Genomic DNA, 19,453 nt, shown 5'->3' with positions numbered 1-19,453 from the left:
TGGGTGGGTTTGGAAAAGAACAACTCTACTCCCTCAAAGGGAAGAACTATATTTTTTTACTTTTATGTGCCTGATTTAATTTCTACTGTAATGTAATGACAAAAGTAATAATACAGTATGATGTCTTCAGAGTGTTCTTTAGGTTTCAGCATGTGCATTTTCTCCCTCATACAGGTGGTTCCCCAGTCTTGGCTCCCAAGAGCAATGCAGTCCCATCAGACAAGGGCTCAGTTCCTCTCAAAGTCAACCTCCTGCAGTTCAGGAAGAATGTTTCTGACCTCAGGATGCAACTCCATCAGATGAGACAGCTGCAGGCAAGACCTCTTTCCCCTTGTATTTAATTTAGAGTGTGTTCGTATTTACTACATCTTTATATGTTGGCCTGCTAGTTCGGGTCCTCTAATATCTCATTCCTACTGCGTGCGTCCCCTCAGCTCCAAAACCAGGAAGCATTACGAGTCCAGCTGAAGCGGGCAGAACAGGAAATCAGTGTAAAACTTGCAGAGGCCATGCGGGGTTTGGAGGACCCTGTCCAGAGGCAGCGGACTATGGTAGAGGAAGACAGGCACAAGTACTTGGGTCTGGAGGAGCGTGTCCTCACACAACTTGGGTAAGGCTGCTCCAAAGTCAGTGGTTTAATTCCATAACAGTTTTCATATTTTGTATAGTGAAAATGGATTTGGTTGTTTGCATTCATTACTGGATGTTTATTGTTTCATGAGAGTCATGCACATAGGAGGTAATTCAGTACACACCCACACAGATCCAGTCAAGGTGCTTCCATTTATAGGAAATCCCCAAAAGGCTTCATTTTTTATCAGCTCACCTATGCTATTCACTCCTAAACTCTTTGACAAGCCAACGCCCTTCAAATTACAGCCCACAGGTTTATACAGGCAAGCAGTGCCTGGCTCTCAGAGACAGCAGACTAGAACAATGGGCCCAACTGTGGGGTAACTTCTCACTACCCTGCTCTTATTTTAATTCACTTGCTTCATCTTGCCAACAGGGAGCAGTAATTGAATCCCTTTATTTGGATGTTTACAGGCAAGGTCAAACAGCGTTGTCTTAATAAACACAATGATGGTAGCTCATGGAGACAGGGAAATGAGCAGGCGGAAGTCAGTGGATTAAGCTCGCTGTTACCCTTGGTATTCAGCCAGTTGTGAGTCAGCAAAACACGGCTGCTGGCACTTTAAATAAGGCTTGATAATTAGGGCTGCTTGGCTTTAAGACCAGTGGGAGAATGTGGTGTGAAAACCACCGCCTTCTCAAGAGGAGACCTAAATCTTTCATGACCTATAACAGCACATTTTGTAACATTTTTCTAACTATTTGGCGAGAAGAAAAGGGCTCAGTACTTTACTGTACTTTTTGCTAATAATGCAAGGACAGAAATACTTGAAAGGGCAAGGAAACAAATTAGTCTCAGGAGTTGATGGTGGTGACAAAGCTTGCACAGAACAAAGATAGAGAGAATTTATCCAAGTAGTGTGCCACAAAGTCAGTTTTCATCTCAACAGACACAGTATGTCAGGCTGTTCTCATGTTAAGTCACAGGCTTGGTATCTTATACAGTAAGTTTCGGTTGGTAAGTGGAATTTACAGTATATGAAAAGCGCATGATGATTCCTCAAGTAAATTATATCTTAAGTACTTCTTTAGGGTGTCTGTGAAGGCTGCCTCTTATATTCTGAAACACAGAGATGTGCATTATGGAAATGTACTGTATCTTTTTTTGTCTGTGGGAGGGTTGATAAAAAAGGAAAGTCTGTTTCCTTTTGTCCTCAGATGGAACTTCCCATCATCATTCCTTTTACCAACAGGCCTTGGCATAGCGGGGAATTTAACACACTGTCTCCTGATATTGCCTTTCCCACTCCCTTTAGGGGAGTTTTATAAAAAAGAGTGTTTCTCAAGGGTACCTGGCCACAATGAAACACCATTTTAGTCCCTCTCATGCAATCCAACACTGCACACAATGTTATCATTCGGCACATTTCCCTGCGGAGTAACCATTTTTCCTGAGCACTGGGATGGCTGTGAAGTGGAGTGATATGTTTTCTATGTGAGGAAGTGCTCTCTCATATACAAGCCCTCATTCAGCATGTAAACATTTGTGGTTTTGGGATGAGATACAATCTAATCTAGACTAAGCAATGTAGACAGGAATGTGTACTGCAGTGTTAATCTGTATGCATTTTACATGTGATCTAATTTTCCCCCTTTTTTAATGAATCATGTCCCAAAGTCTGATCCCACCTTAGCCTAGTCAGTATGCCTGTATGATCTTTAAGATAAATGATTGTGTTCTGCCCCCTGGTGTTTGTAAAGGGTAAATAAAATGTTAATAGTAGTGTGAATGTTCTTTTGTCTATCTCTTAATCAAATTGTGCCCAAGTAGATAAATCAATGTAACAGAAACAAAATGTCCCTGAAGTGGAAGAACATATGTCCACACATTATATCCTGCTTTTCCATTCATTTTTGATTTATACCTTTGTCAAAGTAAGTTCCAGTTCCTATTTACTAAACAATTGTTGTAGGAAACCTGGATTCTCTCTCTCAACTCTAAATTCTTTGTCCTTTCTATTGTGCATTTTGTTGTCTCTGCAGTGAGCTGGAGCAGTATGTAGTCTCTCTGCAAAAAGACTCACACAGAGTAGTGACCCTGAAGGATGTGGAGGAGGGAGCGGTGACTTTGAGGAAGGTGGGAGAATCTCTGGCAGGGCTCAAAGGTAAGACAACAGATAATATTCTTTCTGCTGGGAAAAATATTGTGCGCAACCCCCTGTTCCACACTGTGTTTAGTTAAGTTTAATCATAGTGACTGCTATGATTAAAATAACAGCTGACATACAAGAAAGTGCTCTTGTTATAAATAGTGTATATAAGCCATTTTCCAAAATCAATATATCATAAGATTCAAATTTATGCAAAGACACAATACAATAGTAAAGCTGATGTTTAAAACATTAAACTGTATTCAATTAATATGGATTAGATGAGACCACATTCTTGATATGTGTAAAACAAGGACTTTAATAACTAATTTGGTATTTTTAAGTTAATTTCCCCTTTTATCACAGGTAAATTATATTATATATATATATTATACACATTAATTATTGCCCAGCCTTATCAGCCAGTTGCATGGTTTATTTAATATGATAAATAAGTGTGTTCCAGTGTTATATACAAATAACCATAAAACTGTAATCTATGTAATCATTTAATTGTCCAATAATGGTATTTCTGAATACATCTTTTCAGAGTTAAAAGAGTAATGTATATCCAATTGAACAGTTATGGTGGGTCACAGTACCTTAATGAGCTGGTAATCTATTCATATCTGTTTCACCCAAGGGTTCTTGTGTCAAGGCAGTCTAAATGTTATTGTGAGGCTATTTGAAATAGAAATGTAGTCAGCTAAAAAATAAAACTTCTGACTTCCAAAACAATAACTTTGTGTGTGTTTCTCTGTGTGCTTCCTCAGGAGAGTTCCCAGCCCTACAAACCAGAATGCGGGCAGTGCTCAGGGTGGAAGTGGAAGCTGTCAAGTTTTTAAAAGAGGAGCCTCATAAACTGGACAGCATGCTGAAAAGGGTCAAGAGCCTGACTGACACCCTCAGCAGTCTAAGAAGGTAGAGGAAAGACAGAGAAAAAAAATCAGCTAGTGGAGATAAAGTAGGCATCAGGAGAAGAGGTTCTGGCATATGGGGGCTGAGAGAGAGAGAGGGAATTGAAGATGAAAACAAAAAGCACTCTGCAGGGCTTTTCACAGGGGTCTATGATGTGGGAGATTGTACTATTTGATTATACTGGCAAGCCGGCCTTCATCCCATCAAAGAGGTCATTCCGTGTGGATGGAGGAGTGTGGCGTCCATCGCCTTCACTGAACCGATAAGTGAATTAATTTGGTGGACATTGCGGAACCTCATTTCCATTTTAATATGTCACAGATACCAAATTCACTCTGGAGTTTTCTATCACTATCCTTTCATGACTCTCTTGTCTTTTACCCGAAACATGCCCGGAAGCCAAACCATAAGAGATTGCATCATAGGTCTTGGTGGTGGTTTTATCCCTCATGTCATAATTAATCAACATTATTTGCCCACTAAATTATAGGGTTTGATTGGTTTTCAATCTGGACGAGAAATCAAATAAGACCCAAAATACTAATTCTACTTTTTTTGCCTAGTGTTGTAAGAGTATAACTTGTTGAGCAAGCAAAACATTTGAAGATCAGGGTTTTACCAATGTTTTCCACATGGTTTGTATCACACACCGTTTCCCACCTTCCTTTCTGCAGATGTGCTACTGAGGGCCTTCAGAAAGGTCCTGATCCCTCTGCTAATGTCCCAGTGGAAAACCGCCCTACAGCAGCAGCAGAAGCCCCTGCAGAGGCTCCCCTGGCATCAGTTCAGCCTGGCTCCACATCAGCCCTGCTGGAGCCCCAGAGCTCCACCATCAGATCAGAGGTAATGCCTTCCTCTCCGGTGGTCATCCATCATGTCCAGAGCGCCCCGGTCCACATTCAGCAGTCCCAGCAGTCAGCAGCCTTGACAGCTCAGCCCAGTCCACCGCTCACACCCAGCCCCTCTCACGTCCCCAGTCCCAACCCGAGCAAGAGTCAAGGCCGGGAATCCCCCAAGGGGGCGGCCTCAGATCCACCGAGTCCCGCTCGCCATAAGAGGACACACGGGAACCCGGTGAACAATGGAAACGGCACTGCCACTCAGGTTCTTGTCATAGAGGAGCTCCAGAACAGTCAGGACAAGAGCAAAAGCAGAGCTATGTCCATAGAGGTATGTTTACTCACCTTCCTGTTGTCATTTGGTTTTGATTTATATATATCCAGCATAGTAAAGTTCTGGTGATATTCCATTACTCTATTTAGAATCCTGTAAATGTCAACTTAGTTATTCTGGCATTATTTTGCCCTTTAAGACTCCTGTAGTTATTTATTTTTTTGTTGTTGTTTCATTTTTCATAGGAACAAAATTCTCTCACTCAGCTTCCTCAGAATCCGAGGACTTATCAAGAACTTTCTCTTTCTCGCTTTCTTCTTTTCTCCCTGTAGGCAGCAGAGAAGGAGTGGGAAGAGAGGAGGCAGAACATGGGTCATTATGATGGGAAAGAGTTTGAGAAGATCCTCCAAGAGGCCCAGGCCAACATGATGAAGGGAATTCCCAGTCTAGACATTGAAGAGAACCAAGGACTGTCCCCTGCTGCCACAGGAGAACAAGCAGAGATCCACAACCCTGTGGAGTCACCGACAGGTACAGATCTAACAGAAATGTGATATACAACACATTTTACGTTTTATTGCTATATGAACACATTTAAAAGTGTGTCCTCAATATAACTTAATTTCTGTCATTTTGTATGACAGAAGAGACCCAGTCTGAGCCTCACTCTGACAAACTAGGCAAGAAGGGGCCTGAGAAACTCCCAAAGCCTGTGATAGAGAAACCAGCCAAACCTGCACTCTCCAAGACTGCCACCAAACCAGCACCCACTGACAGTTTAACCAAGCAGGGGTCTGAAAAATCTAGCAAGTCCCCACCACCACCTCCTCCTAGGAAGACCTACCCCAGCTCGAGCTCGGGCATGACAACCACACGCTCTGGCGAGGTGGTCTACACCAGCAGGAAGGAGTCCGTCTCAGCTCAGGTCAGTCTGAGAGGAATGTGTTCAAACAGCAACTGTATCTTGTTACTGAGACTTGGAAAAGAAAAAGAAAATACAACTCAAAAGCTCACCAATTATTACACTGGCAGATATAAACAAGACAAGTTGTAGTTTTAGAGTGAGCTTTAGAGGTAGGTAGTAATAGGCATATTGTTTTACTTTGTCTTCATGCTAAATTAAGCCAACACTAATTGCTTCCCAGCTCTTGCTCCATACTTAGCGAACAGACATGAGAGTTGTATCGATCTTCTAATCGTCTAAAGTCTTTGTTGAATCTGACTCTCTGGATCACAATTACCTTTGCCTTTTAATAATCTTGTTGTCTTGCTGTATGGCTTGGAAAAATAATGCTAAAATAATTTCCATCTCATAAATTCCTATAGGAGGGTGAAGAGGACGCTCCACCTCCCTCCCCCCAAGCCAAGCCCACCAAGGTTCCACCAGAGACCAAGCCGAAGCCAGCCACCCCACCCCCTGTCACTGCTTCTGTTACTGGAGAAGAGGAGGATGAAGGGGACAAGATTATGGCAGAGCTCCAGGTTAGATGCATATGCAACTCAAGCACTCACACACATACATGTACACATTCCCACAAACATGAACTAGAACTAAAACAATAAATAGGTCTGCTGGATTTTTTCTGATTTCTGCATTTCGGGTGTGGGTTGCCTATCAATTCTTCCCATGGTGGTTGACTGTCTCAGAAGTGGCAACGGATGAGCACTGACCGCTGCCAAACTGGCTTGATTTTGAATCTTTGTCACGTGTGGGGTTTTACAGCTGTGGCAAAGGTGAAGATGCTCAAACTTCTTCCCTCCTCAAAATCCTTGTCCCCATTTCCCCTTCACCTTTCTCCACTCTTCAGGTTTTCCAGAAGTGCACAGTTAAGGATGTAGGGGTGAAAAATTTGGTAGAACCCACCACTCGAATTGAACCGCAAATCAGAGAACTAAGACCGGGGGCATTATTGCCCCTCAAAGAGAAAAAGGTAAAATATACGTTGCCGTGCAGCTACCCAGCTAACTGCCTGCCTCTGCCAACTGTCTGATACAACCGATGGCTGTGTCTTAACCCTTCTACAACCTTTGCACCCTTGCTTTGGCTCGAGAGAAACCTGTAACAACTGCCTCCAAAAACACTTCTTTCCTTGCTGCCTCAATTTCCTTCCCTCTTGTGATTCTGCTTGATCACAGCTTGAATATTTCAGGATTAAGTCTGCGTAAAATGAAGCTCTGAAAAGATGCTGTGTCTTTTGTGCGTCTGGACCCAGACAATGATGTGTTTTGCCACTGATTTAATTATCACTTGTCTTTTTCTCCAAATCAATAAAGACATCGGCACTGTATTCTACAGACAATTAAATCGTCTTGTGTCTTTCTTTAATTACATTTCTTCATACAAAATCAACATAATGAATATTTCTTAAATGATTGACAATTGAGAGACATTACATAGTTAAAACTCCGTAGACACAACCTGTTTTTGCAGACTTGGTTCACTAGAGGTCAGTCTGGCCACTTTGCATGCTACTCTACCCACTTATACTTCTCTGGGGAATTACTTTTCTGTTTCTCTTTGTCTTTGCACAACTTTACTTCAGTTTGCTTTCCCAGCTTTACACCTTTATAACCAGCAAAACCCTATATTTTTTCAAAACACACACATGTAATATAATGTTGTCGATCAATGTGACAAGGAGGACAGGTATGTTCCAGTGTAACCAACCTGACAAGTTCCCAACCAGGTTGTTAAAACATGTAGTATAAATCTTCAAGGTTTTCACAATTTAGAGGTATATGAGCAGATGATATGCTACTAGTTACTGTAAATACAAACCAGAAAAATATTACACATTAGGAAATGTTGCAAGCATTATTTCCAAATTATTTCAGTGAAGTGAAAGTAGTCTGAGGTGTGCAGTACAGTGCATGCTGTATTCACAAGTAAACAGGATGTATAGGGTTTAACTAGGAAATTTGCTAGAAACGAGACAATAGTTCAAACGAAACCTTCAAATGCTGAAGAAAACACAACAGGACATGGTTTAAGAGATAAGATGATAAGATGTTCCTTTATTGATCCCCTATAGGAGAAATTCATGATTGACACAGCAGCACAGGGCAATGTAGCGCAAAAGAGAGTACAAAAGTGGAGGTACAAGATATCACAAAATAAAATATTACAAAATATAAGACTATAAATGAAAGTATATACACTATGCATATTCAAGTAGGAATGGTGTGCAAATATTTGAGCAGCTTGACTAAAACTAAACTGTACATGTGGAAATTAAATATAATTAGTGCAAAAAGTTTGTGCGTTGTAGGTTGGACTTTAAACCAGTCTTAGTCTGCGAGGGTTGGAGGTACTGGGTGCTGTGGCGTTGTGGAGTCTGATGGCTGATGGTACAAACGAGCCTCCAAACCACTTTGAGGCTCGGGGCTGGGTCAGTCTCTGGCTGAAAGTGCTCCTGAGCTGCCTGAGCTCAGTGTAGAGAGGATGATAGGGGTAATCCATGATGGCTTTCAGCTTCCCTCTCATCCTCTTCTCAGTCACAGCCTCCACACTGTCCAGCTCCATCCCCACCACCAAGCTGGCCTTCCTCACCAGCTTGCTCTGCTTGTTGGCACCCCTAGTCCCGGATGCCTCCTCCCCAACAAACCACTAGCCTTCAATAAGTAGCTGATTTGGATGGTGTAAATAAAACAGCATAGTCTTAGCTTTTAGATAGTAATATATGTTCATTGTCCCTGCATGCATTTTAATAAACAGCATTTAATGTCAGTACAGCATATAAAAGTGATACAGTACGTTAAGAAACTGAAGTCCATCTGAGCAGTACATATTGTAAATAATTTGCTGGTGGAAGGTAATTGGCCAATGCAGTGTTGACACTGTGGATGCTGCTGCAATAATGTATGTGAATTCACAGTTAATCCACAGCAGCCTGATGCACCAGTTGCACAGTAATATTATTCCCTCACACACTGTTCTAGCAGAGCTCAGAGCCCAGTCGAGAGGATAAAGATCCAGACACAGATGAAAATGGCAACACTACTGTCCGACAGAGCCAAGGGGTATGTATGACTTTCAGTTATAAAAATGATATTCATATACAGTTAATGTATGTTCTTTATTTTTTGAGATTTTAAACAGCAATTTATTAATTTCTCAGGTCATATACTATGTGACTGGCCAGATTCCCAAAGAGCATCCACCCCCACCACCAGGACCGGAGGAAACCCCAGAACACCGAGAGCCCACACAGCCTCCATCACAGGTGTCAAATGTCAATGTTAATGACAATTCTCCAAACGAGCAGCAGCAGCAGCAGCCACCCATGTCTCCACCGCCGAAATCACCTCCACCTATATCACCTAAGCCTGTGGGACTGAAAGCATTCAAACTTCCAAGGAAGCAAGTTAAACGCTCTGAATCCTTGAAGACCAGTGCAGAAATGGAGAAGGGAAAAATCCTAAATAAGATTAACACTGAAAAGAAAAGTAAAATCATCGAGCAACATGTTTCTTCTAGTAAGAATATAATACCTGAGCCTGTGGCAACCACCACAACCAATGCCATAAGAGAGGCACCTAAAAGTTCTGTTGCTCCACCAAAAAAGGCTCCTAGTGAGGACCGTAATCCACCTAAAGCTACCTGTGATGAGGGTAATGAGGAGGCAAGTCTTAGTCCTGACTTACCTGGAGAAGAGGCACCTCCACCCCCTGATAACATAGCATTTATGATCACCAACACCAAAGTTCAGGCCCTGTCCTGTGGAGAGTACCAGGAACTGGTGAACGCCAAGAAAGGAAGTGTCCAGACCGTTACTGTAGGTAGTGCCTCTAACCGAGGGAACACCACAGCGGATCCCTCCTTGCCACAGGATAATGGCTTCAGTAAGAAGCCCGTCATCATCATTTTTGATGAGCCCATGGACATCCGTTCAGCTTACAAGCGGCTGTCTACCATCTTTGAATGTGAGGAGGAACTGGACAGGATGCTAGCAGAAGAGCGCATTGAGGAGGAGAGTGAGGAGTCTGATACAGAGAGGAGTGGTGGGCTGCAGGTAAAATCTGGAGGGACTGAGGTCGCTGATGGCAAAAAAGTCAGCTCTTCACAGGTCAATGCAGACCACATTAGCTTATCATCCTCATCCTCATCTTCAATCTCTGAGCTGACGGACAGCGGAGTGAACTTAGAGTCAAATGGTGACGGCAAGCAGGATGGCAAAAAGAAGTTCAAGTTTAAGTTCCCTAAGAAACAGCTGGTGGCATTGACCCAGGCGATTCGCACTGGCACCAAGTCAGGCAAGAAGACTTTACAGGTGGTTGTGTATGAAGACGAGGAGGAATGTGACGGTACTATCAGGCAGCACAAAGAAGCAAAGAGATTTGAGATTACACGCTCAAAATCCTTAGCAGACACGCCAAAGGTAACAGGCTCAGCTGCGCTGAAGAGGCAGAACTCTGAGTCCCTTGGCAGGACCAATGAGATCCGGGAGAATACCTACAAGACACTGGACAGCCTGGAGCAGACCATCAAGCAGCTAGAGACCACTATCAGTGAGATGGGACCACACTCCCCTGGGGAGCCAGTCTACAAAGAGGAAGCTAAAGCAGGGAATGGGAAAAGCTCAGAGGGAGTGGGGCTGAAGAGGTCTTCCTCTCTCCCTACCTCCAGAGGGTCAGGCCCTAAGGTACCCAGCAAAAATTCATTGCTGAAGAAGACTAAACCTCAGCTCCTTCCTCGCCCTATAGTCATCCCTACTACCACCACCACCATCACCACCACTGTCCCCAGTGTCCCGAGCACTGTACAACAGGTCTCTCTCTAGCTCTTGTTGCTCCGGGAGGCTATGGGTCCTTCTTTTTCAGTTTAAAACCTGCCTTCACTCCAACCCTAACCACTGAAATTACAAAATCATTAATCCCCTACACAGGTGCTTGGAAATTTTGGAAATGTCCCCTGTGGTTTTCTCCCTCTGTGAAATCATGGTGACATGATTGGGGGTGGCATTTTGTTGGGTTCTTGGCTACCATATTTCTCCTTCAGTTCACTGCTAAAACTCTGAGGTTTTCAGCAAGTGACAAACTCATCATCAAAGACAGAGTCCTGATGATTAAGCTCTGATATCTTCCTTATTCTTGACTGCATGAACAACTGTGTATTGACTTAAAGATTTATGGTCTCACTGGGTGCATGATCTTTCACTGGTGTTGATCAATGAGGTGTTGAATGAACAGGTTCTTTCACCTGTTAGTGCCTTGATTTTTCATACTTCCTATATGGTGTGTGTTTTTTTTTCTTTCTTTTGTTTTATTTCTTCTTTTGTTTTTCGTTTGGATCCCCTTGCAGAATACCAGTGTCGCTTCCCCTACTAGTCGGATGCCCGTCCCTTTGTCTGCGAAGTCCAGGCAGTCGCCGGGTACTACTGACAAAGCAGGAAAACAGCAAAAACTGCAGGACGCTCAGAGGCAGTTCCGACAGGTAGTTTTACTGTAGGGCCTTACCAGAGACTAGAAGAAACAAACATATAGGGATCGAAAACATGAGGCATGTATTATTAGGGGAAAAAAGACTACCAAAGCTGTGAGATTTCAAGTGTTTTGAAAAAAATAAAGTCACCATGGTGGCGACTGTGGATCTGTTAATGTTTCTCTCGAGTCTGCTCGACAAGAAGGCATGCTTGACTCTTGACTGTTACCCCATAACATCACTGTACTGTATGCTTCTGCATGTCCACACTGCTCATGGTTTCACTGTGTTGGTGACTAAACAAAAAAATCTGGAAAAATGGCAAAGAAAAGTGGAATCCTATCCTGTCATCATCTGAGTTGTCATCACATCTCCAGTTCCCATCACAGCGAGTTCCTAAACAGTGTTGCTAAAATCCCAGGATGCTTATGGCTATGTTAAAATACAAACTGACATTTCAGCTATGCACCTTCCTTCTCACAACGCACCCCTGCTCAAACCCAACATTACTGCATAGCTTCTTAACCTCACGGTGATATATTTCCTTGCCCTCAAGACCTCGCCACAACTCACCATCTTGCACCGTCAATTTCAGTGGATTACTGGCCCACATTTCCCCTGTCTGCTCTCACTCTTCAAACTCCTAACCCTGTTATCTAACTCTCTCCAGGCTTCCTATGCATCCCTTATGAATTTTCCCCCCACAGCCCCTGTACAAGGCCTAACAATCCCTCTAACTCAGGCAGTCTGTAAAGATGCCCTTGCTGTCTGTCATCACGCTGTCTAACATTTGCAGTTTCTTGGTAACATGTCTCATGTGTCTCACCTTTCATGTAACCTAGTAAAAACAGATCTTCTGTACATGTTGTTTTTGGTGTCTTTTAGTTGTGTGTTAGTAATATTAATGTTTGTGTAGTCATAGTGTGTTTCTATGTGTATAACATGTAGTTTTTTAACATCGCCTTACCTTTTACATGTATTATTTGACCAGATTTCTTTTTTGACAACCAGTATCTGTTTTGGCATCTCTGTTTGCAGGCTAACGGAAGTGCTAAAAGAGTGGGAGGGGATCATAAGACTACTTCCCCTACTATACCCATCTCTAAAATCCCTGCTTTTTATCCTAGCTCTACTAAAGGCAGCTCCCAGTCTGCACAAAACTCCGATGCTACTAATCCCATTAACCCTTCCTCCTCCTCTTCCTCCTCCTCTGTGACAAAATCCTCAATCCTGTCCTCTCACACTCCTCGTTCCGGTTCCCTACCTTCCTCCCACATCCCCTCCCTGTCTAACGGATCCCTCAAACTCCCCACACCCTCACAGCACACCGGTAAAGCTCTTTCGTTTTCCTCGCAGAATGGTCGAGTGCACTCCTCCTCCTCCTCCTCCTCCTCTTCATTCTCCTCCTCCTCATCCTCCTCCTCCCCCTCCCCTCTGTCGCCCACACCTTTGGGCCCAGGTGGAAAGAGCATCCGCACCATACACACCCCCAGCTTCACCAACTACAGGTCCCACAACGGCAGCAGCGGCAAATCCTGCATCCCAACAGCCACAGCAGCTAAGGACACTACCTAGCTCCATTATCGCCCCATGGCTTTACCGCATAGCAGGTAGATCTGGTCATGTGTCATTTTATATAGTTAGGGTTTGTTGTTTTTCTTTTCTGTGTTTTAAAGTTTTTGTAAAAGTATTAAGTGATGCACTCTCCCAATTCATGTTTTATTTGACACTGGCTTTCTCACACCAATGCTTTTATCTCCTTTAAGTTGCATTACTTACTGGGATTCTGATTCTTTATTGAAGGTGTACCAGATGTTCTATTTTATAATGTAACTAAAAAATATTTAGTTTTACCACTTTGTAGTTGAAGTGGAAGGTTCTCATGGTGTTGAAAATCTATTTTTCTTGCTGTAGCTATGACTAGGGAATATAGAGTTGATGTACAATCACAACATACCATGTAAAAATGTTTTTTTATTTTTCAAACCAGAGATTGAATAACCATAGTATATTTAATCTTCTATATTTCCTATGTTGCCAGACATTCAACACAGCCCTTGTAAATGCCTTTTATGAATGTATACATGGTGTATACAGACATTTAAAATTTTAATTCATTGTTAATCTCTGTTTTCTAAGAGTATTTTCTCATTTCTCACCCATATGAACTGCCAATTTATTTTACAGATGTGTGAAAGTGGTATCATAAGTAATACAAGTTTTCATTTAGTGTGCCTATTTGCCAAAGTTGTTGTACAATGATTCACTTCAGGCCTAACCCACTCACAGGATTTAGGGGAATTTAAGTGTGTGATGGCTGAAGTGTTGACCACAGTGTTTGTACTGTTGGTCGCAGTTTGTTAAGTTAACATGTATTGTTGTCTAAATGTAAACTGTACTAAAAACAAAGTGATGAATTGGTTCTACCACGTGTACATAGATGCTTCTACTAAGAAAATAAGTAGTTTTTTTAACATACCAAAGTTTATTTGTATGCATGCCTTTCAAATACTTTAGGAGAGTGGTGTAAAAGAAGAATTATGTTTGCACAGATAGATTTTGTAAATATCTGGTTTTCTCTCATTTTTGTAAAGCTTTAAATCATACTATAAAGGAGCAATGTGGTAAAGACAAAACTGTGTTGGAGTAGCAAAAATAAAGACTTGCATGCTTGTAATGCATTGAGCTTCAGTGTTTTGTGTTTCGGGTTTCCTGTTTAATTCCTGTGTGATTAAGATTGAAGGGGTGTTTGTGTTAATGTGTGTGTGTGTGTGTGTGTGTGTATATATATATATATATATATATATAAGTGAAGATGCAGGAACAAAGAGCAGTTCTCACTTCCACTTCAAATGTTTCGTATTCTATTTTCAGTGGATAACAAAAACTGCCGTTTTTATCTCTACAAATACAGGTAAGAAGATGAATATGAATAATATTTGTTATTTACACAGTGAAAATTTACTATTATAATCTTGCATTGGATTACATTATTATATAGAAAAGTACACAGATTAGTGGTGCATTAACTACAAACCATACTTGAGCACATAGCAACATTTTGTACATTTAAGAATTTGACCTAAAACATTTAGTCAATTTATTTTTAATTGTCACTGAGCGCTTAAAGTAATCTTTTGATTTTGTGTTTGAAATTGTGTTTCTACTTGTTTCAAATCAATTTTAGAGGTTAAGTGTCAATATGTATAATTTCATTGGTAAAACTTATGCACTGAATGGTGCATTTTAAAGTTCATCACATCATTGTAAGTGAAGGTCAACTACAATTACCACATGATGTGGCATAAAAGAGACAACATACATATTTAATTATTTTATCTAAAGAAATGTATCCCACGTGTTTACATCTTGTATTTAATTTGCATTTCTGATTTGTGCTGAAAATTCTCTTTACTACTTAAACTGATAAACACATTTGTTAGCTCTTCAAAGGAGCTTATTCGTGAGAAATCTTTTTCGGGTGTTCAAAAAAATATACAAGACTGGTTACGCTGACATGTTGCCAGGGCATTTCCTGTTTTAACAAACCTCATTTACAAGACACAGTATTTCTCACACTGTGCAAGTCATCCTGTTGTCATGTGTAGCCTACATCCTGCAGTCTTAGTTTTGTAATGAGATAACAATGTATGATTTGATGAGTCACAAAAAAATCACCTGGTGTTAGGCTGTCATTCAGTCATCAGTTATTTGTCTCTATGCTGTACCAGGCTGATCCTCTCCACAACAACAATGAACATCTCTGAGGAGGAAATATGGGGCTCCATTGGCAGTGAATCCCCCCAGGAAAATGTGATCTTTTCTACTTTTTACATCCTCATTTTCATCATCGCTGTACCTGGTAATGCCGTGGCACTGTGGGCCTTCTTTCACCAGGACAGTACGTCTCCATTTAAGGTCTTCCTGAAGAACCTGTCTGTAGCAGACCTGTCTTATATCCTCATTTTACCCATGCGTATAGTTTACCACTTGTCTGACAGCCACTGGCCTTTTGGACATGTAGTCTGTCAACTTGCAGGCTTCCTCTTTTACTTGAACATGTACTGCAGCCTATACTTAATGAGTTTTATCAGCCTGGACAGATTTCTGGCTGTGGTTCTACCTTTAAGGTCACAGTCAGTTAGGAAGGCTATGTATGCAAAGGTAGTTGTTGGCATACTCTGGGTGATAGTTATTTTGTCTATGAGTCCTTTACTTTTCTTGAAAAAGAATATGACCAACAACTCAACTGGTGTCTGCACCATGCTGTACTTAGAAAATAAATCACCCAAAGCTTTGATTTCCACTGTTGTGGCATTCATCATTCCCCTCACCACCATAGTGGTTTCCTACATACTGATTTTGTTGAAATTAAGGACATTGAAGCAACGCGAGGAACGACCAGTGAAAGACAAAGCTATAAAAATGATCATCCTCATTGTGATGAACTTCCTGTTTGCATTTGTGCCCTACCATGTGAGCAGGATCATCTACATCAAAAGCCACAGTCTTGACCAACTGACTGCAGCAAGCTATGAGTCACTGAGAAGGGCCAATCGGATTACATCTGCACTGACCTGTGTTAATGGTGTACTGGATCCTGTGATGTATTTTTTCCTGAACCGTGCATACAGGAACAAATTGCTTCAGCTGTTCTGTAAAAACAGGGAAGATGATCAATAAGTAACAAATATGGACACTATTTTAACATGTACATAAATGCATTCAACCTTGGTTCAACTTGGTGATTTCGGAAGTGGGTTACAAAGTAATTCAAAGTAATGCAGAGGAAGTAATAATTATTCCTTATTATGACTTTATGACTCTTGAATTCTAAGTAATGTGGTGGTCAGTGCTGTTGAACACAAACATGCTGTTTGGAGAACCTTAGTACGTCAAATATGATGCTCTGGTTGTGTGTTAGTTTTCCAACATTAAGAATAAAAAAATGTTTTGTGTAATTGGGTGTAAGATTCCTCTAATATATTTGTTATGGTAACCTAAACATTAAGTACAAAAAACATATACTTAACTGTACAGCAGTTCAGACATTCCATAAAATATCAGTGAAACTGAAACAGTGACATTGTATTTCCACTTTTAGATCACTACTGACGAGGTAAAAACTTATCTTATCTTATCAGCAACTCCTCCTACACATACACAGTGACACAAGTTTATGTAGGCTATTTTTAATCAAGCTTTGAAATGAGGGCCTCTAATTCCCACAGTTTATTATAACTATCACCATAGAGCCAGCCTTTACAAAATAGATAAAAATTCACAACTTTTTATATTCCTAGATTGTTGGTTTTTTGTAAGGATTTTTTAGAAAATGCAGGCCCCCTTTATATCTTACAAAAGTTTTGCATAACAGATTTCACTTCCTTAACCCATAAGAACCTATGGTGACACGTGTGTCACAAACACTTTAAATGTCCCTGAATCTTCCATATACAGCTTTATGCTTAACCTTAACTCATTAAGTCCCTAAGTGACATCTACAAAACATACTGGTGTGGTGGTCATATGACAATCATGTGACTGTGACAGGAAAGTGTCCCCTCCTAAATGTGGGTGTGACTGAAATGACAGAAATTAAGGAAATGGCTAAATTTATAAAGCTTGTTTTTTGTTACTAATGTAAGTTTAAACCCATTTAACAATTCTAATGCTTTAATAGTATGTCCTGTATTGCATTTAATCTGTTCTGACCATATTTCCTGAACAAAATAATATAAAACAAGTTACGAAAATGTTGCTGTGACGTATACGTCACATCTGGCTTTTGTTGTCATGGAAAATCTGATGTGACGTCTGTGTAACAATAACAAAGAAGGTAATAAGCCCCTCAATTAATTTCACTGTTTCAATTATTTAGAATTAATATATGCCCTGTTGTTCAATTTAAAGTATATTTGAAGAAATATAAACAAAAAATTAATGTCAAATTATTAAGGTATTAATAGAGTATTTATTTACCAAAAACGCCCATTGTGACTCATATGTCACAAAACAAATATTTGACATTTAAAAAGAAAAAACATCAGAAATGTGGTATATGAGTTTCACTTGGTCTGTGGTATATCCCCTATAATTTTCCTTCAAGAAAAATGGGTCTGGGTTAAATATATTTAATCAAAAAAATATATATATATAACTGCATTTGAAAACATGATACGTGTCAATAACTAAATGTCACACCTACATTTTTGAACGTAATAATAAATAATATTTGTGTCTCAAGACAAATTTGAATTGACTTTTACCCCAGTTTGACCTGTGCGAAAGACTTACCCAGTATTACCCGTACCTTGTTACCAAGGCAGCCAGGAAGAAGCTGTGAACGGAGCTGACCGTAAGTGTACTGTTGTTTATTTAACCTAGCTTCATATGTTTTAAACCAAACTCTGGGTTTTAGTGAACATTATGTTGAAGCTATAACATGTACAGAAGTTACTGTGTCATTCCTTCAGTCTTTACACCAGGAAAAATATCACGACGAGCTTGTTGAAGAGCTAAATATTGTATTGTTAACGTTACGTTAGCTAAGTTACAACTTAATTTATCGTTATTGGTCAGACAGGAATAATTAGCAAACAGCTGCAAACCTGTTAGCCTTAAATCACCTTTTTGTAGCTTGGGTCTCTTCTCTAAAAAATAACCCTCGTGTGAGCTTTTTCTCATGTGCTTTTGTAGGAGAAAGTTAGCTTGGTGGCTGTAATGTTAACTATAAACATTGACTAGGTTTGCTGTTTCAGCGTTTGTTATGCAGCACGGAGAAAACCAAATTAGATGCCACACAAATGCCAATCACAATCATTTCCCACAGCCTCGGTCGGTGAAAACATTTCAGTGGTTGTCACTTTGCATCCCTGTCCTGTCTGTCATCGCACAGGAGCAGCTATGGGCGTCCGAAAAGGCTGAGTACTATTTTACAGCTTAGGCTGCCACCATGGGCACCGCATCCTCTCTGGTCAGCCCGGGAGAGGTGATTGAGGATGGATATGGGGGTGAAGGTGGGGAAGCCTGTGAGATCCCAGTGGAGGTCAAGCCCAAAGCCCGACTCCTGCGCAGTTCCTTTCGCAGAGGACCTCGGGTGATCGGGGCCAGTTTCAAATCCACAGGTTCTGTGGATCTGGAGTACGCTGCTGAGTATGAAAGACTCCGTAAAGAGTACGAAATCTTCCGTGTCAGCAAGAATAATGAGATCTCATCCATGCAAAAGAAGGAGGCCAAGCTTGATGAGGAGAACAAGAGATTGAGGGCTGAGCTACAGGTAACTATTTAACTGGAGCAGGGAATGCTTGAAGTCGGTCAGAGTTGGGGGTGCTGAGAGAAACTCAGTCTATTAATACTCTGCCCTATTTTAAAAAGTTAGTTAGTTACCAGATGTAGTTCATAATCTAGATCTATAACCAGTCCACACATCCTGTTGTGATAGTGGATTGAACTCTCAGTCGGTCTGACCATGTGCCATGACAACTTTGGTGACTTCAGTTTAGTAGGATGCTCTAAATGGAGGTATATTAGACTAATACACTATTTACGATAAGCAGCTAAAAAACAATGTTAAACTAGTGCACTATGCATAGAAAACCCAATAAGAAAGTAGGAAGTCAAAAGTTTACTTGATGATTTTTATTAGGCTAGGAATGTTTTTAGGGGGTGCTGGGACTGGAGGCTACTCAAATCCAGATCACAGGACAAGCTTTTTGGCTTCAACATTTAAGTTTTTATGATGGTGTTCATTATTGTCAATGTGACAACAGGCTCTGCAGAAGACCTACCAGAAGATCCTTCGGGAAAAAGAGAGTGCTCTTGAGGCAAAGTACCAAGCTATGGAAAGGGCTGCCACCTTTGAACATGACAGGGACAAAGTAAAACGACAATTTAAGGTAAAACACAGCACAAATGTTAATGTGTAGCATTCCCTCTACTAATCTTGTGTGCAGACCTAACCAATTAGCTAAATGACCACCAGATTTTCCGGGAGACAAAAGAAAAGGAAATTCAGGATCTCCTGCGAGCCAAGAGGGACTTGGAGGCCAAACTGCAACAGTTGCAGGCTCAGGGCATCCAGGTCTACGACCCAAATGATTCTGACTCAGATGATAACCAAACCACTGTCACTGGTAAGATCTAGAAATCCACAATGTTGGGACCTTTTCTTGTCTTTGTTTTATTCATCCTTTCAGTATTCATTTGCAATTACGATACAAAATTTATGATCTTGTTTTGTATGACGTAATCTTCAAGAACATTGTATTATTTATTA

General features: G+C 40.9%; 3 protein-coding genes across 8 annotated transcripts in view; all 3 read left to right on the top strand.

Annotated features, from left to right (window-relative positions):
* The window catches only part of si:ch211-285f17.1 (sickle tail protein homolog), an 83,125-nt gene extending 69,269 nt beyond the window's left edge, over positions 1-13,856 (top strand). For 2 of the 5 annotated variants that reach the window (XM_051410370.1, XM_051410371.1), the window contains 13 exons: positions 175-314; positions 435-610; positions 2,617-2,738; positions 3,497-3,644; positions 4,316-4,811; positions 5,087-5,285; positions 5,399-5,679; positions 6,081-6,236; positions 6,563-6,685; positions 8,694-8,774; positions 8,873-10,522; positions 11,056-11,187; positions 12,214-13,856. In XM_051410370.1, the coding sequence (XP_051266330.1) occupies positions 175-314; positions 435-610; positions 2,617-2,738; positions 3,497-3,644; positions 4,316-4,811; positions 5,087-5,285; positions 5,399-5,679; positions 6,081-6,236; positions 6,563-6,685; positions 8,694-8,774; positions 8,873-10,522; positions 11,056-11,187; positions 12,214-12,750 (4,241 nt within the window). In that variant the 3' untranslated portion in view covers positions 12,751-13,856. The remainder of the gene's footprint in view (positions 1-174; positions 315-434; positions 611-2,616; positions 2,739-3,496; positions 3,645-4,315; positions 4,812-5,086; positions 5,286-5,398; positions 5,680-6,080; positions 6,237-6,562; positions 6,686-8,693; positions 8,775-8,872; positions 10,523-11,055; positions 11,188-12,213) is intronic. The other 3 variants (XM_051410374.1, XM_051410375.1, XM_051410373.1) reach the window with 2 other exon arrangements.
* A 116-nt stretch (positions 13,857-13,972) lies between these two features.
* si:dkey-96n2.3 (uracil nucleotide/cysteinyl leukotriene receptor) lies at positions 13,973-16,136 on the top strand. Its single transcript, XM_051410376.1, has 2 exons — positions 13,973-14,089; positions 14,907-16,136. Exons 1-2 carry the CDS (start codon positions 14,028-14,030, stop codon positions 15,856-15,858), a joined length of 1,014 nt encoding a protein of 337 aa, XP_051266336.1. The 5' UTR covers positions 13,973-14,027; the 3' UTR covers positions 15,859-16,136.
* A 1,352-nt stretch (positions 16,137-17,488) lies between these two features.
* The window catches only part of nphp3 (nephronophthisis 3), a 34,431-nt gene continuing 32,466 nt past the window's right edge, over positions 17,489-19,453 (top strand). The window contains exons 1-4 of one of the 2 annotated variants that reach the window (XM_051411373.1): positions 17,489-17,533; positions 18,074-18,454; positions 18,948-19,073; positions 19,160-19,310. In XM_051411373.1, coding sequence (XP_051267333.1) covers positions 18,131-18,454; positions 18,948-19,073; positions 19,160-19,310 — 601 coding nt within the window. In that variant the 5' untranslated portion in view covers positions 17,489-17,533; positions 18,074-18,130. The remainder of the gene's footprint in view (positions 17,534-18,073; positions 18,455-18,947; positions 19,074-19,159; positions 19,311-19,453) is intronic. The other variant, XM_051411370.1, reaches the window with a different exon arrangement.

Source organism: Dicentrarchus labrax, unplaced genomic scaffold (genome assembly GCF_905237075.1).
Source record: "Dicentrarchus labrax unplaced genomic scaffold, dlabrax2021, whole genome shotgun sequence".
Classification (NCBI taxonomy): domain Eukaryota; kingdom Metazoa; phylum Chordata; class Actinopteri; family Moronidae; genus Dicentrarchus; species Dicentrarchus labrax.
This window is presented reverse-complemented; position numbering and strand designations above follow the sequence as displayed.